Raw genomic sequence first — 21830 nt, forward strand, 5'->3', positions numbered from 1 at the left:
TTTCTGAACCCAAACACGCTCAGATCAGCTAATGATCACTTTTCCTCAGACACTCATTAAATGGCTCAACAAGTTATCCTGCATTTAACTGTGGGTTAAGATCCCTGTCCCCAGTCAGACTGAACACCTCCAAATCTACTGTGACTTTTGAGAAGCTGGTAGTTGTGTGGTAAGGAAAGCAAGTTTGAGAACCCTCCCTGGTCCTATTGTTTCATTTCTAATCCCACATTTTCCCACTGTCTTCATGCTGTCTTCTCAACCCAAGGGAGGCTTGGATCTTCTGGAACTTTGATTGGCCCTGAAAAAAATGGTGGACAAAGGGGCTGAGGTAAGAAATACATATATTTAGGAGTCAGGAGGCCCTGGGTTTGAATTCTGGTTTTGTCTTCTTACTAGTTATGTGATTTGGGGCAAGTAAATGTTCACTTGCATCAACTTCTCCTTCTGCAAAATGGAGCCGGTGATGTCTACTCCCTATAAAGTGTGGTCAGCATTGTGTGGTGATTAGAAGTATGCACTCTGCGTGAGTTTGAATTTTGATTTGTTGTTTAGTAGCTGTAAGGCCTCGAGCAAGTTATTAATCCCTGTGTGTCTCAGCTTCTGCCTCTGTAAAATGAGGGTGACATGAGTAGCTGCCTCATAGAAAATGGTAATAGTTCTTATTTGAGGATCCTAAATATTCATCTAGCTGCATTCTCAAAGACCAAAACAAAACTAAAGAGTGATGTGATTCCTGACCTCTAAAAGTAGAAGTCTGGAAAGTGCTAGAATGCAGGATTTTGATGGTATTTTATGATCCATTTTATGATTCCTGTTGTAGACAACAGAAAAAGTAGCATTAATAGGTTCTTTTTACTCCCATCCAAGAAATCTATTTAATAAAAATAAATCAAAAAATAAGAGAGAATTGAAAGCAGGAGCCAGATATAGCTTTAAACCTGGGTGTGCTTGGAGTGGGCCCCCCAAAGCGGCAAGGGGAATGAGGGGCACTAGGGCAGTGGAACCCAGCCTACTGGGAAAGCCCAGCCCTGATGGGAGAGCCAGGCTGCCTCCAGGGAAGGAGGGGATGGGGGTTTAAGGGTCTACTTCTTCTGTTTGTCAAACCCAGTGAAAAACTTTGTCAAAGCAAACATTGGAGACTTTAAGAACCAATATAAGTGAAAATAGGTTTTGGTAAGAATTTGGAAATCTCTAGAGGAAATAATGATGAGTATATCAAGGAAAAGAAGCTCTCATAGTCAAGCATTTTCCCCCTGTGTTAATATCAGGAATAACTTCACTCACCCATTGCCACATAATTTAAAACAACTGTAAAAGGCAAGCATCATGCAAGCAAAAATTAACATGATGAAGTCCTACTTTTCATTGTGATGAGTCAGAGTGTCTAAATTTGAGCAAATGCTCTATTAAGAATGAGTTCCTCATAATTAAGTAAAACGTTTACTTGAGTTTATTGAATAGCATTAGATCAACAGGAAGCATTAAAGAATCAGGTACCAGAAACCAAGGGAAAAAAAAGTCTGTGCAAAAGATATGAGTAAGAAAAGTTCATCAAAGCAAATGTATAAAAGAAGACATCTGAATATCAGTTTTTAAATGCTTTTCCTGAATATTCTACGAATTTAAGTCTGGAGATTGTTGAATGTTATTAGTTTTTGTCCAGGACAGTAAATCTTGTAAAAGAACTCTTTCGAATGAAAAGGACTCCATTTTTTTCAATAGTGAGCTTTTAAATGGAAGATAGCTACTATGAGAGCCCTCTGTCTCTTATGAAATTCCCTGGGTTTCCCAGGCAGGTTTCAATCTCTTATGGAGGCCTGCTTTTCTTATGGTGTGAAATGATTGAAATGAATTCCATCATTTCCTTCTTAATTCAAGCCACATGTTCAGATTTGAGGTTTAAATTCTTGTTCCCCTAGTTTCTAGGAAAATTTAGTGTAAACAAGAGGTATACTATTCAAAGAAACCGATGTGATTTATTACTAAGTATCCTCAAGGAAACTTTCTTCCTGATTGATAAAAATGCAAAGTCCAAGTGTATAAGGGTACTATAATTTTTAAAAAGCTCAAGTTGGCCACATCAGCTTCTGTAAGCTTATTTAACATATATTTTCATGCTTGCTTATATGGGGAAGTTCTTTTTCTTGGAAAGACTCAGCCAAATACAAAACTAAAACCCAGAGCAGGAGGAGGGGCATAGGCAGGTGTCCTTAGTAGGTATATTGGCATCAGTTGACTCTTTTCTTAAACACTGGAGCTCATGGAGTTGAAACAGCACTTTTTCTGTGACATAAAAACAAAAACAAGAGAGTCATATTCACAGAGAGACTTACTAAAAACTGGTTTTCCTTAAAGATATCAAACAAGGACTGTTGTGCATATTGACTTTCCATTTAGTTTATTGAGCTACTGAAATGAGTCACCCTTACTCATTTGAAAAGTAATAATAGTGAAGAATGGATATTTGTCTTGGGAATTTCTCATAAATTTAAAATGGTCCCCATTTAGGGGCCTCTAGGTGGCTCAGTCGGTTAAGCATCTGACTCCGGCTCAGGTTATGATCTCACGGTTCGTGGGTTTGAGCCATGCACCGACCGGGCTATCTGCTGTCAGTGCAGAACCCACTTCAGATCCTCTGTCCTCCTCTCTCTATGCCCCTGCCCCAGCCGTGCACTCTGTCTCTCTCTCAAAAATAAATAAACATTAAAAATAAATAAATAATTAAAATGGTCCCCATTTTGACTACCCATGAAAGGGAAGCCCTTCAGTACAAATTGGAATCTGAAAACCCTTGGGATGTCTGACTTACCTCTGTAACATTTTTATTAATTTTAGTATCCATTTAGCTTGAGGGTTCAAGCATACAACTGACTTATTCTTCTTCCAAACTCTGGGGGGAAAGAAAAAATAATAAAAATAAGGCAGTGTTACATTTTAGTCAATCCTGCCCTTAAGGAGAGTGGAGTAGAAAAATATTCCCGGATGAAGTGGAATTGGAGGTGGGCAGTTTGGTATCTGTGTGTGAGCCAGTGGAGCTGAAGATGAGGTTAACAGAATCTTACGTGTCAGGGGTTAATGCTTTGCTGACAATCTTTACATGAATTGGAGGTGGACCAAATAGCTGACTCTAAGATTGGCTCACTTCTAAATCTATATCACATTATCTTTATGTCCCATAAAATAGATGGTTGTCTGTTGAGCTTGGGAGAACAAAATAAACGATAGGAAACACTCTCTTGAGAAAATTTTATTTGAAAAGCAGATCCAATGACATTTAATGTGGGAGAGGTTACAGAGCTGATCGCTCCGAGTGCCCCTGGCATTTTGTTGAACCTCTAGTTAGTGAGGCTTTCACTGCTCTGAGAGATTCGATAACAACAAAAGCAGCAACAATAATAGCTAATATTGATCAAGCACTTACAATGCGCCAATCACTATCCTCAGCAGGTAACATGGATTATGTCAATCTCACACAAGTCCTTTGCTAGAGAACTATTATTTCCTTACATTTAGATGAGGAACCTGAGGTTTAGAGAGTTTAAATAACTTGCCCAAGATGGCATGACAAATGCAAGGGCAGGGCAGCATTCGAATGAAGGTTATCTGCCTCCAGAACCCACACTTTTAGCCACCACTCTACATGGGCAGGATCTAAATAGTTATCAATAAGTGCCAGACACAGTGCTGAATGTTTTACCTGCAGTGAAAGATGTGAGGTCTCCTAGGTGATAGTGACCAGGGACACTCAACCCTCTATCGGGGTGACCTCTGAGCAAAACGATTTCTTCACCTTCACCTTAGCAAGAAGGATCTGTCCATCTAGCTTTGAAACTCCACCCTTGTAAATGAATCTTAGGTCAGAGGTCACAGCATTTTGGGGTTCTTGGGCAGAGTCTTCCAATTTGGTTTTTGAGTTCATGAGGGAAAATAGATTTCTGACCATCTGGACTCATAGCATTTTTACCCTGATTGCTATGTATTTCTCATAATTTCCAGCTTTTGTTTCTATATCTGGTTAAAATTCAGAAATACAGAATTTGGTGACAAGATATAAAATCAAATTTTTGCCCCTTCAAAATGATTATTGTTAGCGAAGAGAAAGTTGGGGTGCATTACTTCCTCAGGTTAAGAGGTAAGAGACTTGACTCATGACAGAGGAAATGTAATAAGAAAGAGAGAGAGAGAGAGAGAGAGGAGAGAATCTCAGGTTTCTATGCAGCCAGAGGAACTGCTCTCAAGGTCATGGCTGGACTTGACATCTCTGAGTTTGAGGCCAATAATTGTGGGTTAGTTAGAACCTTCATCAGTGAAGACATTGGGAAGTATAATGCCTTTTTAATGAAAAATTTTTGCACACGTTTTTGATATCCCATATTTCTTTTTTACAAGTTGAACACAACTAGCACGACACCCAAAGCACATATCAAAATGGGACAAAAAGTGGCTGATTACAAACATATTGAAAGTCTAAAGAAGTACAGGGGCAGAGCTGCTAGTGAGAGTAAAGTCAGGAAATGTGGAGAAAGATGCTGTGCCTAATATGTCCACGAGCTGTGGATGCTTGGTTCATAAAGATAGATCTAGGAAGGAGAAATCAAAGTTCCAAGCAGTGATACACAAAAGATCTATAGGATTATTTAAAAAAATGCAGTGTAACAATCCAACATTGCTTGTACCTCTGCTCTATGCCAGGTAAGGGATAAAGCATTGGGAGTAGAGAAACAAATAAATCTGATCCCTGTCTATAAGGAACTTATTTCTGGTGAGAGAGAGAATGGAAGAGAGAAAGAGAGCCACAAACCTGATTGCTTCAACACAGTGATGCTATAATAATCACAGCTAACATTTACTGAACATTTGTTACATTTACTGTTGTGCCAGGCACTATACTAGGGGCTTTGCGTGCAATGTGTAAATTCTCAGTTGATGTGCCATGGAAAATGTTATGATAGAAGTATCAACAGATTTCTCTGAAAGTACTGAAAAGGGTCACAGAAACAAGAGATCATGCTATTTCAGCTAAAGAAAATACCTATTAAACTTCTTGCAGCCACAGCTGACTCCATAGCCTAACTCTTCAATCAGAGTAATGGTATCAACGTTGGTAGATCTTAAAGCTAAGGGACTGTCCCATAAAATAGATGTTCAGACCAAGGACTGTAGTGGGTACTTATTTTCTTGCTCTTTAACTTCTGGGGAACAAAGTGTCTGCTTCTGCTGGTAATTTGAATTTGGTAGGAGAGAAGAGGCTTGGAGCGGGAACATCTGGGTGTATTCCTGGTTCTGTCCCTTTCTAAGGGTTTGCCTCAGGGCAGTTGGTTAACCTCCCTAAGCCTCAGTTTCTGCACCTGCAGATCAGTGATAACACTAGACGTAACTTAATGTCTGTTAAAGGAATATGATGAATGAATGTGAATAAAGCACTTAACTCAGGGCCGCTGCAAAGTTGGTACTTAACAAATATTATTGAGTCCCATTATTAGCTTGAGAGTTGTTAGCAACTCTCAAAATCAATCCCTTTGAGATTCTTGAATAAGAATACTATGCTGTACATATGAAATTAATGTAACATTGTATGTCAACAATACTAAAAAAATACTATATGGCAACATTTGATCTGATTTTCATTGGGAGAAAAGAATCACATAAATTTTTCTCCTGCAACTTACATGATTTCTTTGTTTGGGCACCCATTCCCAGGAGGCAAGACTTGAAGCTTTTCAATGAGTTGGATGGGGATAAAGGCTGAGGTTTCTTGGACGCATTTACACTTTAAGTTTGTGTTAAAGGCCTCCAGAACACCTGTAAACACAATCAGTTATTTTAATCCCTTTGACATATAATTCATAACTTGAATTTAATTACTGACCTTTCATACGGTGCATTTGAAGATTTAAAAATTTCCAGTTGGCGCTTTTACCCAGATGCTTTTAGTTTGTGTATTTCTGCTTGTCTTGGCTTATTTTCGGACATTTTCTACCAAAACCTTAAAAATAAAATTAGCTTTCTAAAAGTACGACACCTATTGAAATTTGTGATAGCATTATATTGGTGCTCAGGTGATTGTATAATAAAATTTGAGAACGACTGCTCTGGGGACTTAAAACTCACTTATAATTCATACAGTGTAAAATCAACTGATTTGATCCTCCCTCCAAACACATAAAAACCAAAGACATGAATCCCTTACAGTGTCCCCAGAGTAGTAATAAGCTGTTCTCATCATGCTCACCACCCCCTTCCTTGTCTCTCCAAGGAAACACCACGGGAGATGTATATACATACATATATATATATATATGTATGTATCTTAATACGATATATATATATATATATATATATATATATATATATATATATATGTATTTTAATACGCTGGTCCTTCATCTCGGTTGCAAATTATTACCAACGAAAGCTGATAATAAAAATTCAAGACTATTTTTATTCAATAACAGAAGTTATTAGTACTAGATACTTTTATAAGTTACTTTATCTCATGTATTTTAATGAAGTCTACCCTCTTAAGCCCAGTGCCTAACACAATGCTTGACACATATTTGCAAATAAAAGGGCCCTGGTTCTCAAGGCATTTACAATTTGGTGGATGAAACAAATGAACAAAAACTAAAATGTCACAGAATGTTGTATTTCATACCCAGGATCCAAACTACATGATGGGAACAGAGGACTTTGCCAGGGCAATGGGACAGCTTTATGGAGGAGGTGAGAGATGAAGTTCTTGAAGAATAAAAATAGCATGTGAAGCAAAATAATTGAAAAACAATGCCTTATACTTTAAGAGCAAAAAAAAATTTTTTTTTTATACCTGAGCAGACTATATCATTCAGACTATATCATATCAATCCAAGGCACATGCCTTGGATTTCCTCAGCTGTATAAAAACTTACAACTTCAACTAGATGTTTATCTATTTATACAATCGTCACCCCATTTAGACTTGGAAGTCTATGTCTTTGCAGAAAGCATGTACTTAAGTACCCATGTTGTGCTTACAGTGGCTCACGTCAGAGCTAGCCAAATAGAATTGCACCAAACGTTCTCTGCAGGAGACCAACCTGTTGAGGTCAATTATCTTTAAACCCTATAAAGGGTTTAGTCGGAAGGGGTAGCACTGAAAGGCAGAGCCAAGAAGATATATACATGGAAAGAATTAGTTATAGCAGAGCTGAATCTGAAAAAGACCAGGAATAGACAAACCAACGATAAGTCACACGGACGCTGAACTTCAGTATCTCTATCTATGGATAATAATCTTAACAACATAAGTGTCTCTAACCTCTAAGAGTTAAATCTCTAAGCATATTACTTGTAGAAACCTAGGAGTACTTAGGTAATCTCCCCCTTCCCATTTCAGTCATATTGCTCCCCATTTTTTAATTAAAAAAAAAAAGGAAAGAAATGCTGAAGACTATTTCTGCTCAAAGCACAATGAGAAGATAAGTGAAAGTTCTCACCATGGACTGGAGTGATGCTGTAGACCAACAGCATGAGAAGCAGAAATCCCAGGGAGAACCTCATTCTGCCTCAAGGTGGAGTTCAGACTTCAGCTCTGAGTCTAAACTGTGGGTTCTGAGGACAGAGATTCCTATTTATTTATACCAGTGAGGGCCCTCCCACTGCCTGTGTCTCCAATAGGTCAGCTGTGTCATCAGTTTTAAAAGTCCCCAAATATTGCTGAGCTTGCTTTTTTTTTGAACTCCCCTTGCAAATTTTATGAATTGGCTTGAAAGCACTTAAGTATAATGAAATATGTCTTACAAATATAGATTATAAATGGCAGGGATGCTGCAGAAATTTGGGGTGGGGAGAGAGGGAAAAGACATCAGACTGGAGGTTCTACAGGTCACTGTGATTGTGGCTTTGATTGCTTCTCTCAGTGAAGGGTCAGCAAGCTTCCTCAATGACATTTGTTTTGTTAATTTTTACTTTTTTAAATGTTTATTTATTTTTGAAAGAGAGGGAGAGGGAGAGAGGAAGTGGGGGAGGGGCAGGGAGAGAGGGAGACACAGAATCCAAAGCAGGCTCCAGGCTCTGAGCTGTCAGCACAGAGCCCAAGGCAGGGCTTGAACCCACGAAACACGAGATCATGACCTGAGCCAAAGTCAGACACTTGTCCGACTGAGCCACCCAGGCACCCCTCTCAATGACATTTGAAAGCATGCGCCAGGAAATCAGGGAACTCTGTGGAGCACATCCTTGGGCCCTTGGCCCCTGTAAGAAAGTCTAACCTTTGGCAGATGCTTAGTAAATATTTGCACACCTAATGAATGTCTCCTTACATACAGATTTCTATGCTGACTAGGTTACTGTTTTCCTGCCAGACTTTCCCACCTTTTATTTTATCATCTGAAGTATACAATTACTTATGTAATTTGGTCATTGTGGAAATGCTGGAAGGGGGCAAGTATGTGTCTCCTCATTGGTGTGCCCGTGTCTCGATGAAGGGAGGGAGGCAACAACTTTGAGGAAGAGAATCTTTCAGTCTCAAGTATGCAGGTTATTGAGCTTTAGAACCAGGTGTCAGTGGAAGGTGTCATTAAAATTTTATCTGATACTGAACTCAGTATTACAGTATGTTTCACAAAACATATGCACAGTTCGTTTTTGATCCTGCCAAATGAGCCCATGTGGACAATGAGCTTATAGCCTTAACTCACTTGCTAGGAGTTCTTTGACTAAATAAAAGAAATAAAAGCATGTGGACAATAGGTGGTCTGGCATAGAGTACCACTGGGCTGTCCTGGGAGTATACAAGTGTGGATGTATGAAACCAGACTCATCAAACCACTGAAAACTCAAAGTTATGGTCTTCCTGGTGTGGTTTCCTAAACAATTTGGTTTTTGTACTCACTTAGCATTGGGGATGTTTAGCATCTTAGATGTTCCATGATGTATGGGGTGGGGGTTGTGGTAATGTCACACGACCTTACAACAAGTGGTTTTCCTCTTGGCCTGAATGACTGCAGTGACTACTGAAAACTCATCAGTGTTGAGGCAGCCTATCCCCTTGTTTGTGCAGTTTTAGTTGTTAGAAAGTTCTTCCCTATGTATATGTGAAAGCTGCTTCCTTAGTAGTTCAGTCAGTTTCTCCTAATCCAATACTTCATCACTATATGAAAACAATTCTAAATGCCCTTTTGTATGATAACATTCCAAATATTTGAAGACACAGTGTGTGTCCCTCAGGAAGCACAGTTGGGTCCCTCAGGAAGCAGACAATGAGATGGATGTTGGAGTGAAAGAAGTTTCTTTTGCTGTTGTTTTCAGGATGACTCCTAGAGTAGGTAAAAGGGCAGGGAGCAGGAGTGGGCAGAGAGAGCCTCAGACTGCAGTGCTGATCCGACAAAGTCTGTGACAACTTCATGGAGATACCCTGAGAAAAGACTATCTATTAGAGGAGCCCATAATGCAGAAATATCCAGGTCCTGCAACCCCTGCCATACTCAGTCACTGGGGCTTCTCAGAAACAGTATGGTCTGGTAGAAGGCACAAGGAGATCCCGGAGATATTAACAGCTGGAGGCTGTCAGCTGACTGTACTTTTCACAGCCGGCCAGCAAGTTATTTCTTTAAGGGACATCTGAGTACTGAACTTCCATAGCTGTCACATAGGGCTATTAAATAGAGGTTAAGAGCACAAGCTATGGAATCACCCGGTCAATGACTTTGGACAGGTCACTTAATTTATCTCTGCCTTATATTTAGTAGTTTTCACATGGGGATAATACTAATTTTAAAGGATTTTTTGGAGAATGAAATCATTCAGTACATGTGGAGTTCTTGGTAGAGCGCCTGACACATATAATATATTCAATAGATAGCCTGTCTGTCTGTTCATCCGTCTATCCATTCATCCGTCCATCCACCCATTAACGGGTCTTAAGTAACTTCTGCTCTAAAACCCGCATAGACACACTTCGAAGGCAAATATCTCTAGGTCCTTTAACTTCAGTTTGAAATTCTCTCAACTTCTTTCCACCACTTATCTTCAAAAAGAGAAAGGTTATCTTTTTGAAATCGTTGGGTCTTTTTCATTGTTTCTCCTAAATCATGACTGCTCTTCCTTTTGCCTTCCCATACTTTCACTGAGTCACACACACACACACACACACACACACACACACTCCCGTGTACACACATATCTGAACGCCATAGTACCCCAAGTATGGCTTGGCCAGTGCAAACTAGAGGAGGCCCATTACCTCCTTTGTCCTAGGCACTGTTCTATTAATGCCTTCCTAGACTGAATAACATTATTCTGGTCACTTATACTGAGTAGACAGGCAATGAATTTTTTTTTCTTTTGAAAATGGCCAATTTCTATGTCTCACTCATTTCACTCTTGTGCCATTTGATCTTGGGAACTAAGTGTAGCAGTTTTACACTTGCCTCTGTTATATGTACTGTATATCTCCTTGTTAGAGCAAAAATGAGTGATGCTGACAATAACAGGAAGAATATAGGGACAAAAGTACCTAAAAGAGGACTCTGAATAAACCCAGGAAATTCCACAATTGTTAAAATAGGACCACTGGGTCAGGGAGCTAAATCCAGAGCAAATCTAAAGTTTGATTTTGGTCTTTTTAATGCCCAGAGTTCTGGATTTAGCTTATACTGACAATAGGAGCCTTATGCCTGCTTCCCCCAAGATAGGATTGGCGGTTGGGCAGCTCTCGGGTAGCCCAATTGTTCTAGAAGTTTCCAGAATGAGTCTCCATGATCTCATTTATGGTAGGGGTATAAATTGCAAAGACTTTGAATCCAAGAAGAAAAGTTTGAACCAATGGATTTAGGGCCCAAATGGATTTTATTTTTAAAATAGCTTTTATGGATACCTTTGTTTAAAAATATAAAAATACATAACTTGATTTATACCCTGATTTTTATGATTGGATACATAAAAACGGGAAAAATGAGAAAATTATGGGGAAGGTTTTCCTCCCTGACTTCGGAAATAAGCCAGATTTTCTCCTCAGACCCAAGAAAAACTGAGGAGTTTTGAGCACCTTAATACTCATGGTCCATGGACCAGCACCATCAGCTTCATCTGAGAAGTTGTTAAAAATGCAAAATCTCAGGTCCTGCACTTTAACAAGATTCCTAGGTGATTTGAATGCACCTTAAAGTCTGAGAAGCACCTGTAGCAGAGCATGAGCCACACACACATTCAAATTGTCTTCAGAGACATGCTTGCCCAAGTAATCTCCTCAGGGTATGATGTACAGATATCCCTGATTGAAAGCATCCAGGACAAACGTGTCCACTGAGAGCTAAGTGCAGAGCAGTGATATCAACAAGAAAGACACTCCTTCCCAAGACATGAAGAAATGAAATGTCACTAAAATAGAGAGGTGGCAAAACTGGCCAAAGTATCTACCAATCTAGCAGGCCAGTAGTCATTGAACAGGGGAGCTCTGGTAGAGTTAAAAATTCTTACAATGTTTAGTAGTTTGTAACAAAACAGGAGATAAGACAAAGGTCACTCGGACCAAACTGAGAACATTTTCTTTCATGCCATTTAAAAAGCAACCCAAGTAGAAAATAGAAACTTACTCCATTCTGTTAAGTGTTTTAACCTGCTGAAAATCTGGCATCTATTTGCTTCTGATAGATTGCTGGTAGGCAAGAGCCCAAGTTCTGAAATCAGACCATCTGGGTTTGTAACCCCCTCCAACACTCACTTGCCTTGTCACCATCCCCAAGGCTCAGGTCCTCCTGTATTAATAGGATTATTTACTGTAATACCTTCTTAGAGTTTTGTGTAGGGAACACAGTACCAAGAAAGTGCTTTGCTTGGTGTTTGGGCAAATAGCAAACATTCAATAAATGTTAGATTTTTTTTTTTACCTTTGTGAAAACACAAAAATTTATGAGATTGTATTGTATTGTATTGTATTGTATTGTATTGTATTGTATTTTGATAAGAATACAACATGATGGGGCGCCTGGGTGGCGCAGTCGGTTAAGCGTCCGACTTCAGCCAGGTCACGATCTCGCGGTCCGTGAGTTCGAGCCCCGCGTCGGGCTCTGGGCTGATGGCTCAGAGCCTGGAGCCTGTTTCCGATTCTGTGTCTCCCTCTCTCTCTGCCCCTCCCCCGTTCATGCTCTGTTTCTGTCTCAAAAATAAATAAACGTTAAAAAAAATTAAAAAAAAAAAGAATACAACATGATCTATCCTCTTAAAATTTTTTTTAAGTGTACCATACAATATTGTTGACTATAAGCATAATCATGTACAACAGATCTCTAGATCTTATTCATCTTTTTTAAAAAGCAACTTTGGCTTACTTTGTGAGTCAAGCTCTTGATGTGAATTAAAATGTCTCTTAGGTTTCCGTTGGACATTTATGATTCCTTCAGTTTGAAGGTCCTCTGGTCAAAAAGCTGTTCCTTATCGAGACTGATCACCCACACTTCATATCTACCCACTTTCAACAAAAAATACTGATCTATTTCCCCTAAGGAGATAGACATGGAGGTTTGTATTAGTTATAAATGTACTGAAGTTTTTTTAAAAAAATTTTAATGTTTATTTATTTCGACAGAGAGAGAGAGCACAAGCAAGGGAGGGAGGGCAGAGAGAGAGAGAGAGAGGGAGACACAGAATACGAAACAGGCTCCAGGCTCTGCACTGTCAGCACAGAGCCCAATGCAGGGCTCAAACCCACGAACTGTGAGATCATGGCCTGAGCCCAATTTGGATGCCTAACCAACTGAGCCACCCCTAGAAGGTGTTTTACCTTTTGCCATCAATTTCATCTCAACTGAATTGCTTACAACAGTCTGTTGTTTTCCAGATAATGGTTTCAAGACCAGTATTTGTGGAAAAGGTATTTTTCAAAGATAGTTAAATTTATATTTCAAGTTTTTCTCAAGTTCAACTCAAATATGGTGAACCCGAGACAAAGCTAAAATGTGCCTTCAATTCAAAACAGTGATTTGCAAGAAGACTGCTAGGTGGCAGCATTACTTATGAAAACAGCTTGCTGGAAGGGAAAAAGGCCAGTCCTCAGGTAAAGACCCCGGAGTGCTGATAAGAGTGCGTGCTGTGTATTCTTTCAACGTTCAAATCATTTATTTGATTTGCTTTCTAAAGCTATATTGTGAGATTTGAGATTTTTTGATTAGGCTGAAATGTTCATCAAAGAGGGGAGAAAAACCCCTAAAAATCTGAAGTAATCCAACAAATTCTGGGCCAAATCCAACTTCCTGGCCCCAAGATTGCAAAATCAGATGCCTCAGTGCTCTGGCATGCAATCACGTTGGGCCTGGAGAGCCCAGCATAGCTGGGTGTGAACCTTCTACGATTAGAAAGTTTTCAGAGAACAGTGAAGCTACCACATACCAATGTCAAAGTGTAGTCAAGTTTTCCAGCCTTTTAAAGCACACCACCACGAACATTAGCAAAACAGTCACCTTGTTTCTTTCACTGATTCCCTAATCTATATGTTATTTTCTCATCTGCTTTTCTCACCGAGCATACATATCTTTATGTTATAACCACGTATGGAGTCCTGGATGTTATAAATATAAATCAATGGTTTAATTTTCCAGCAAGAGCACCCCTATTTACTTTTGAAAGTTTTTGGCATATCACTCTGTCCTTTTAACAACTGCTGATCCTCAGCCCTCAGGTGTATCCAGGAAGTCCTCTTGGCCTTATATTCCTTTTCCAGCGTGTCCCCTTTGTCTAACCAGATGCTAAGCTCCTCTTCTCACTGGATACTCTTTCCCTAGGCAAGCATGTCTTTCCCCTGCTTCAAATTGAGATATAAGTCCACTCACATTGGTATCTATCCAATAGCCTACTGGTCATTACTTCATAGAGGCCTTTTGGGTCTCTCCAACCCATCATATTCAAAACTGAACTTAGTCTCTCCAAAACCTGCTCTACCTCCAATATTTTCAGTCTTAGTGAATGGTATCATCATCCACCTAGTTGCTCAGAAGCCAGGAAGTCATCTTTCCTTCATTTCCCTTAATCTTGGTCTCCAATAGTTGCCACTTATATCTGTTACAGTGTCTTGGCTTTGTCCACTTTTCTCCACTCTCACTGCCACTTCCTATTCCAAGCCACCATTGTTTATTGTTGGAACTACCATGGCAACAGCCTCTCTTCCCATCCCTATTTTCACCCTGCTGCCAGTCATCTTTTCAAAACACAAACCTGATCATCTCACTGCTCTGCTTCAAAAGCTTCTCACTGTCCTTAGGTGGCTAAGTCCTTACATGGATCTTGGCCTCCTCTCCAGTTTCATCTCCCCTTACTCCCTTGCTCTCTACTCAACTTTTCAGGTGGATTTGGGAACCCTGTGTAATCCCTCTGCCTTCCACTAGGGGTCTGAAGTTCACAGGTTGAGCATCTTCTGCAAGGACTCCAATGTTGTATTCTAAATGGATACTTTCTTCCTCATTGTCAGTACCTTGATATTTTACATGTTTCCTTCTAGCTCTACTGCTATGGCTTTATTTATATTTATTCTAAATAACAGGGTGTTGTAGATGGGCTAGAAATGGAACATGGATATTTTTGAAGCTTATAATTAGGTAATACCTTACCTTCCTCCTGAGTAGAACATGTTTACTTTGGACTCTCAACTTGTTGGTGTATAATGAAGAATGTTTCCTCCAATAACCTTGACTCTAGTATATTGACACTTGCTTTCCTGCTATGTAAGCCATCTTTCGCTTAGCTTAATACCTTCTAGGTCCATCCATGTTGTTGCAAATGGCAAGATCTCATTCTTTTTTTTATGGCTGAGTAATACTCCATTGTATGTATGTGTGTTTATATCTCTATATCTGTATCTATATATCTATATCTATATCTATAATCTATATATCACGCCTTTATCCATCTATGGATGGACACTTAGGTTACTTCCATATATTGGCTATTGTAAATAACACTGCAATAAACATAGGGGTGCATATATCTTTCTGGATTTGTGTTTTCATATTCTTTGGGTAAATACTTAGTAGTCGAATTACTGGGTCATATATTATTTCTGTTTTTAAGTTTTTGAGAAACCTCCATACTGTTTTCCACAGTGGCTGCACCAGTTTGCATCCCCACTAACAGAGCTCCAGCTTTCCCTTGTCTCCACATCCTTGTCAACGCTTGTTATTTCTTGTCTCTTGGATACTAGCCACCCAGAGGAGTGTGAGGTGATATCTCATTGTAGTTTTGGTTTGTATTTCCCTAATGATGAATGATGTTGAGCATCTTTTCAAGTGTCTGTTGCCCATCTGTGTGTCTTCTTTGGAAAGAGAAGGTCCTTTTTCAGGCCCTCTACCCATGTCTAATTGGAATTTTTTTTTTTTTTTGGCATTGAGTTTTTATAAGTTCTTTACATATTTTGTATATTAATCCCTTAACTGATCTATGATTTACAAATATGTTCTCCCATTCAGTGGGTTGTTTTGTTGATGGTTTCCTTCACTGTGCAAAAGCTTTTTATTTTGGTGTAGTCCCAATAGTATATTTTTGTTTTTGTTTCCCATGCCTCAGGAGACCATTCTAGAAAAATACTGTGAAGGCCAATGTCAAAGAGATTACTGCCTAAGTTTTCTTTTAAGATTTTTATGGTTTTAGGTCTCACTTTTAGGTCCTAAACCATTTTGAAATTATTTTTGTATATGGTATGAGAAACTGGTCCAGTTTCATTCTTTTGCATGTACCTGTCTGGTTTTCCCAGGACGATTTATTTAAGAGACTGTCTTTCCCCATTGTATATTCTTTCTCCCTTTGTTGTAGACTAGTTGACCATATAAGTGTGGGTTTATTTCAGGCTCTCTGCCCAATGGAACATTTCTGTCCTGTTGACCTATGTGTACATTTTTATGCCAGTACTATAGCTTGGTAGTATATCTTGAAATCTGGGACTGTGATACTTCCAGGTTTGTTCTTTTTTTTCTCAAGATTGCTTTGGCTATTCAGTGTCTTTTGTGGTTCCAAACAAATTTTAGGATTATTTGTTCCAGTTCTGTGAAGGCAACTTTTTTTTTTTTTTTTTTTTTTTTTTTAGTATGACAAGGTCCGTAAAGAAGTATCATGGGGTATGGCTTTATTTAGTCAATTCTCTATCCCCACGCAAACTGAAAGACTATTTGGGACCATTGATAGATGATTGGAATGCCAAGCTGAAGACACTCTGTGTGATAACATCTCTGGACAGAAGCATGCTTATTTGAAGTCCAGAACTTATTGTCTTAGGAAGTGGGACAGAGAACTGGGTAGAGGTCATTTCCCCTAACTGTGCTACAGATGATAGTAAAGGTCCGAGACTATGAAGGCTCAGGGTGATAGAGCAGCATCCTCAGAAGGCCCCTACAGTGCAGCTGTGATGCATCCTGGCAAAGAAGCTAGAGCAAAAATCACTGACAGTCTTATTACACATTTCCCAGAAATCAGTAGGGTGCTTCTTGGGGGCGGTGCACAGAAGTCCTATAAGACAAGCAAGTCAAAGTCTTAGAAGTGCAATATCAATACATACATGGCTACGTTTACAGTCAAACGCTGTGGCTTTCACACTTTTTTGCTGCATTCCTCTGTGAGTCATGAACAAAGAAAGGCTTATTAAATTTCCTTCTATGGTTCAGTTTTATTTAGGGTTCATGCGTGAACTAAATCACTATCATTGCTCTGTTCTTGCTTTCAAATGCACAGACAATTGAGTGTCTACTATATGTCAGGCATGCAATATGCATTAAAAAAAAAAAAAAAGGTATGGCCCATGCCGTGTGAGAATCAGCCAAAAATTTAGTACCTTTACTGCATGCACTTGGGTTTCTAAGTGCAACACACGCTGGCCCAGAGTTTAAAAGCACAAATTAGGATTACTTTTACTCAGGGTGATTGAAATGTTCTAGTACAATTTTCTTTCTTTCTTTCTTTCTTTCTTTCTTTCTTTCTTTCTTTCTTTCTTTCTATTTATTTTTGAGAGAGAGAGAAAGAGAGAAAGAAAGAGAGAGAGAGAGCACAAGAGAGTGAGGGCAGAGAGGGGGAGACACAGAATCTGAAACAGGCTTCAGGCTCCGAGAGCTGTCAGCACAGAGCCCAGTGTGGCGCTTGAACCCACAAGCCACAAGATCATGCCCTGAGCTGAAGTTGGACACCTGACCAACTGAGCCACCCAGGCTCCCCAACACATTTTTCCCCTTAATTATATGAAACATAAGAGGTCTTAGTAGAGAACTCAAAAGCAGCAGCTGTCCATACTAAATGAACAGAAATATGAGTCATGTCCATAGACCTTCTATCTACTTCAGTGATACGCAAAAAGTTTTTGTTTCGTTGGTTAAAAAAAAGTACTGGTAAATGTTTTATTTGTTTGTTTTTTAAATATTTATTTATTTTTGAGAGAGTACAAGCCGGGGAGGGAGAGAGAGATGGACTGAGGATCCAAAGCAGGCTCTGCGCTGATAGCAGCCATTTGTGGGGCTTGAATTCACCAACCGTGAAATCATGACATGAGCCGAAGTGGGACACTCAACAGATGAGCCACCCAGGTGCCCCTGTGCTGGCGAATGTTTCTGGAAATAGTTCTGATGTGTGGCATTTGCTACCCACGTGAGTTCACTGAATGTGGAGCTGGGGATTGATGAGAAATCGGAGCTCACTGGCATTGGCACACCACGGGACCTGCCTGTCAATACAGCCAGAGCAGTGTCCCTGGGATCCATGACATGAAGCGTTTATTCTGTGCCTTGACACTCATCTTAGCGGAGGCCTGGGCGGGCTGTGCTGCTGTCTACAGGTGAATGTCCGCAAGGAAGTTTTTGAGCTATTTTGCTGCCCACAGCTCTAATGACAAAGCTGACAAAATGGATGATTTTGATTCAAGTATCAGTAAACAATCCCTATTTGTGGGGAGACAAACTGGCTCTAACAACCTTGTCCTCCACAGAAGTAGTGCTACAAGGGCCTTTGCCGTGGCCTCAAGGCATTGGGAGTAGCTCTGAGCACCAGGGTTTCCAGGCAGAGGAGAAGCTGGGCCTCTGTGGGCCAAAAGCCAGTTGTCTAAGAGCTCATCCCCCTTCCCTTCGTTGACTTGCTCTAGTAGTCTCCTGAGATACTCAAACTAACCCTTCTGACTCAAAATCTGGTATTCTTACCGTTAAGCTGAGCCTCAAGCACTTGCACTGCGGTTCAGTGTTGCCAGGAAGCAGATGTCACGTCTTAAGGAAAAGCAGCCTTGCCTCTATGACACGGCTTGCAGTGCGCATGCACATCGAACAGGAGCACTGCCGCCCTTCTGCTTGTGCACAGAGTGACACTGCTCTTCCTAGTCCCTTCAGCCAGCGCCCTCTCTGGGTTCAGCCCCAGATACCTGTTAGGAAAACCTCTGGCAGCTGTCTGTCTGCTCCCATGTCTGGGGCAGTACTGGCCTCCCCTCCCCTCCACTGGTTGAAGGCAGAGCTCTCTATCCGGGTGCTGATACCACTGTGGCACGCCCTCCTTCGTACAAAAACAACCTCTGTCTTCAAACACTCTCACCTTTTCCCTGGAATCAGGAGACCTAGATTTGGAAGCTCACTGTTCTTGAGCTGACTACTTAAACTCTGAGCTCCAAATTTTCTCATCTGTGAGAAGGAAATAACAGCTGTCTACATGAGGGTGACATAGGAAATTAATGTATGTGAAAGTATTTCATAAAATATAAAATGATTTTGAAATTCAAGGTATTTTACTATCTCTCCATTACTCTGTTTTTGTGTTTCCATTGGCTTTAGTTCCTGAGATCAACTTCCTGAAAGCCACATGAATTTATCAGCTTGGCTTTGGAAGGCTACGTCTCCAGGGAATGCCACTCCGTCATCATGTCAGCACCAGTGACGCATCTCCAACTCTGGCGTGACTCCCAACAGGGGGCACATATGGGAGATGACATGAGGCAATGATTATTGCTCCTTCTTACTGTAAATTGGAGGTGATTCTGTCTACTCCTTGAAGCTTAGTTGGCTCTTAAAATGTTTAATTGGTGCTTTGACAGTTTTGTTTTAACAGAAAGTGATTCATAATAGCACACAATCGGGGAAATGGAGCAAACTTTCAGTTTCTACTCATCTCCTCTGGTCAAAAATTTATCTTGTTGGTTTGAAGAAGAGTGCCCAAGACCACCCAAATCCCAGGGAATGATGGAAGAATAGAGCCTAAAGAGAGGGGTCTAGAGGGAGAGGAAAGAAAGGTATGAGTTACAATTACAACTTTGCTCACTTGTTTGTAAGTCATTAACCTCTCTGGATTACTTAAAGTGAAGCTGATCATAACATAATGTACATTTAGGTGCTCAGAATTCAAAATTTCTTGTTTTGGAGAAATATCCCACTGTGTGTCTTGGGGGACAGTAAGTTCTCATTTCCACTATGGAATCTGAAAATGCTCCTAGTGGTCAGGACATAAGAGCCAGGATGGCAACCTTAGTGATCTCACCCACAGCTTTGAATCTTGAGTGATTCAATGTCTGTGTTTTAACTGGCCTGCCCTTGGCATGACCTCAGCATGGTTCCTGCTGCCCAGTTCCCGTGGCCTCCCCTGATTTTGCAGCCTCCCTCTGGATTCCATGGCTTGTCCAATATGCTTCCAATTATTTCTTTAGGTAGCCAGAATTGTTTTTGTTGCTCCTGTATGTCACTGACAACCTTGAACTCTGTATAGAAGGACATGATTCTATTTTTTGTAGAGATGAAAATTTAGAGCTCAGAGTCTAAGTGGTCAGTTAAAGATGAATGAGCTCTCTTATTTAGGTGCCTTGATTTTAAAGTCCATCATTCAGCAGTATTTGCTGCGCATCGACTGTGTGCCAGGCTCTTTGCTGGCATGAAGAACATTGTGGTGAATGACATGAATAGAGCAGAGCAGGGCCATGTGAACTGTGGCCTGGGTTCTCTAGGTATCAATACCATTTGGGAGCACTTATACACAAGTGGATTTCACAGTCCCACTGACGGAATCCAAATTTATGGGGGTCAGACTAGAAAAGCTGCATGGTTAATAAGCTCCCCAGGTTCTGAGGATCTAATAATGTGCAACATAGCGAGTGTAGTTAACAGTACTGTATTATATACTTGAAGGATGTTAAGAGACTAGATCTTAAATGTTCTCACCACAAAATAAGATATGGTAACTATGTGATGTGTTGGAGGTGTTATCCAGTGCTATGGTGGTGATAATCATTTTGCAATATACAAATGGATCAAATCAACACATTGTACATTTTAAAGTTGTACAATGTTACAGGGCACCTGGGTTGGTCAAGTGTCTGACTCTTGATTTCTGCTCAGGTCATGATCCCATGGTTGGTGGGACTGAGCCCATGTTGGGCTCTGTGCTGACAGTGTAGAGCATGCTTGGGATTCTCCCTCTTTTGTCTCTCTGCTCTTCCCCCTGTACACACACTCTCTCTTTCTCAAAATAAATAAATAAAAATTAAAAAAAAATAAATTTATACAATGTTTTATGTCAATTACATCTCGATTGAAGAAAAGAAAAAGCTCCCCAGGGGATTCTGATTCTTGGCAAAGTTAGAGAACCATTCCTAATATGGTGATATCAGACATAAATAGTCTGAGTGCATATACACAGTAAATAGTATGAGATAGGTAGGATTGCTTACAGATGAACTTTATATAGCATTAAAATCTTTTAACAAACTCTTTCTAGTCACAAAACAAAAGGACCAGCCCTGTCCTGGGGTTTGGAAAATAGAAGCACACTCGTTCTAAGCCCCCTGAATTTATAATGCTCTCACTCCTGCCCCACAGAATTAATATGGGGTATGGCTATTGAAGAGGGGCTAATTCATGGGTTACTGTCATGCCAACAGGCCTTATCTTAGCTGTTTGGTTTCAACGTTTATTTATTTTTGGGACAGAGAGAGACAGAGCATGAATGGGGGAGGGGCAGAGAGAGAGGGAGACACAGAATCGGAACCAGGCTCCAGGCCCTGAGCCATCAGCCCAGAGCCTGACGCGGGGCTCGAACTCACGGACCGCGAGATTGTGACCTGGCTGAAGTCGGACGCTTAACCGACTGCGCCACCCAGGCTCCCCAGCTGTTTGGTTTCAAAGCAAGCAGTAGAAAAAGGAAGGAATTGCAATGTTACTTGTGTCCATGGAATGTGCATTCTTTAGGCCTTTTGGAGGTAAGCTAATGATCAATATTTTGATACTGTGTTTAGCTTTATTAAATTATTATGCCAAGTGCACTTCTATTTAAAACCATTTATTTTTTTAAAAAAAGGAATAATACTTGTATTGGCTGAAATTAGTGAAGAGTTCAAACTTCCCGTAAATTGCCTCTGTGATTCCCCCACAGCCATCAGCTTCTTTGAAGTGGAATGGTAACTTGAATAAGCACTTTTGACCTTGGCCCACACATTGTTCTGCTGGAAGGACAGACTCTGCTTTACCTTTGACTGTTTCTTTCTCCTGTGGAAACTGGTTTCTAAAGACAAAGAAGAGACATTTCTCTAAAAGGACATTTTGGACACGCGTGGTAAGTTGTTAGCAATTTATATATAAATTTGGAAGGTGATTCTGGTTCTGAATTAAAAAATATATCTTACCATCTCCTGGAGCCACTCAATGTAAAGGTCTCTGACTTGGAAGTTCCCTGCAAACCCCAAGGGGCTGTGACTACACTTTAATAAAAACCGTCTTCTGTGCACTTCAATCATACAGCAAATTTACATGGGCCATGAACTTCTGCTACGCGGGAGATGTGAGTGTGGGGAACGTATATGTAGGTGTTGAGGGGGATGAAAGAGTGAAGAGGGGTATCCTTGTGATGCAAGCACAGGCGGTATG

At 40.3% G+C, this 21830-nt stretch overlaps 1 protein-coding gene across 1 annotated transcript; it reads right to left on the reverse strand.

Annotated features, from left to right (window-relative positions):
• Nucleotides 1-1427: 1427 nt before the first annotated feature.
• On the reverse strand, nucleotides 1428-7626 carry CXCL13 (C-X-C motif chemokine ligand 13). The gene is made up of 4 exons (XM_015074373.3): nucleotides 7476-7626; nucleotides 5670-5802; nucleotides 2810-2890; nucleotides 1428-2283 (listed from the first exon to the last, which is right to left on the reverse strand). Exons 1-4 carry the CDS (start codon nucleotides 7537-7539, stop codon nucleotides 2259-2261), a joined length of 303 nt encoding a protein of 100 aa, XP_014929859.1. The 5' UTR covers nucleotides 7540-7626; the 3' UTR covers nucleotides 1428-2258.
• Nucleotides 7627-21830: the final 14204 nt, after the last annotated feature.

Source organism: Acinonyx jubatus, chromosome B1 (assembly GCF_027475565.1).
Source record: "Acinonyx jubatus isolate Ajub_Pintada_27869175 chromosome B1, VMU_Ajub_asm_v1.0, whole genome shotgun sequence".
In the NCBI taxonomy this organism is placed as follows: domain Eukaryota; kingdom Metazoa; phylum Chordata; class Mammalia; order Carnivora; family Felidae; genus Acinonyx; species Acinonyx jubatus.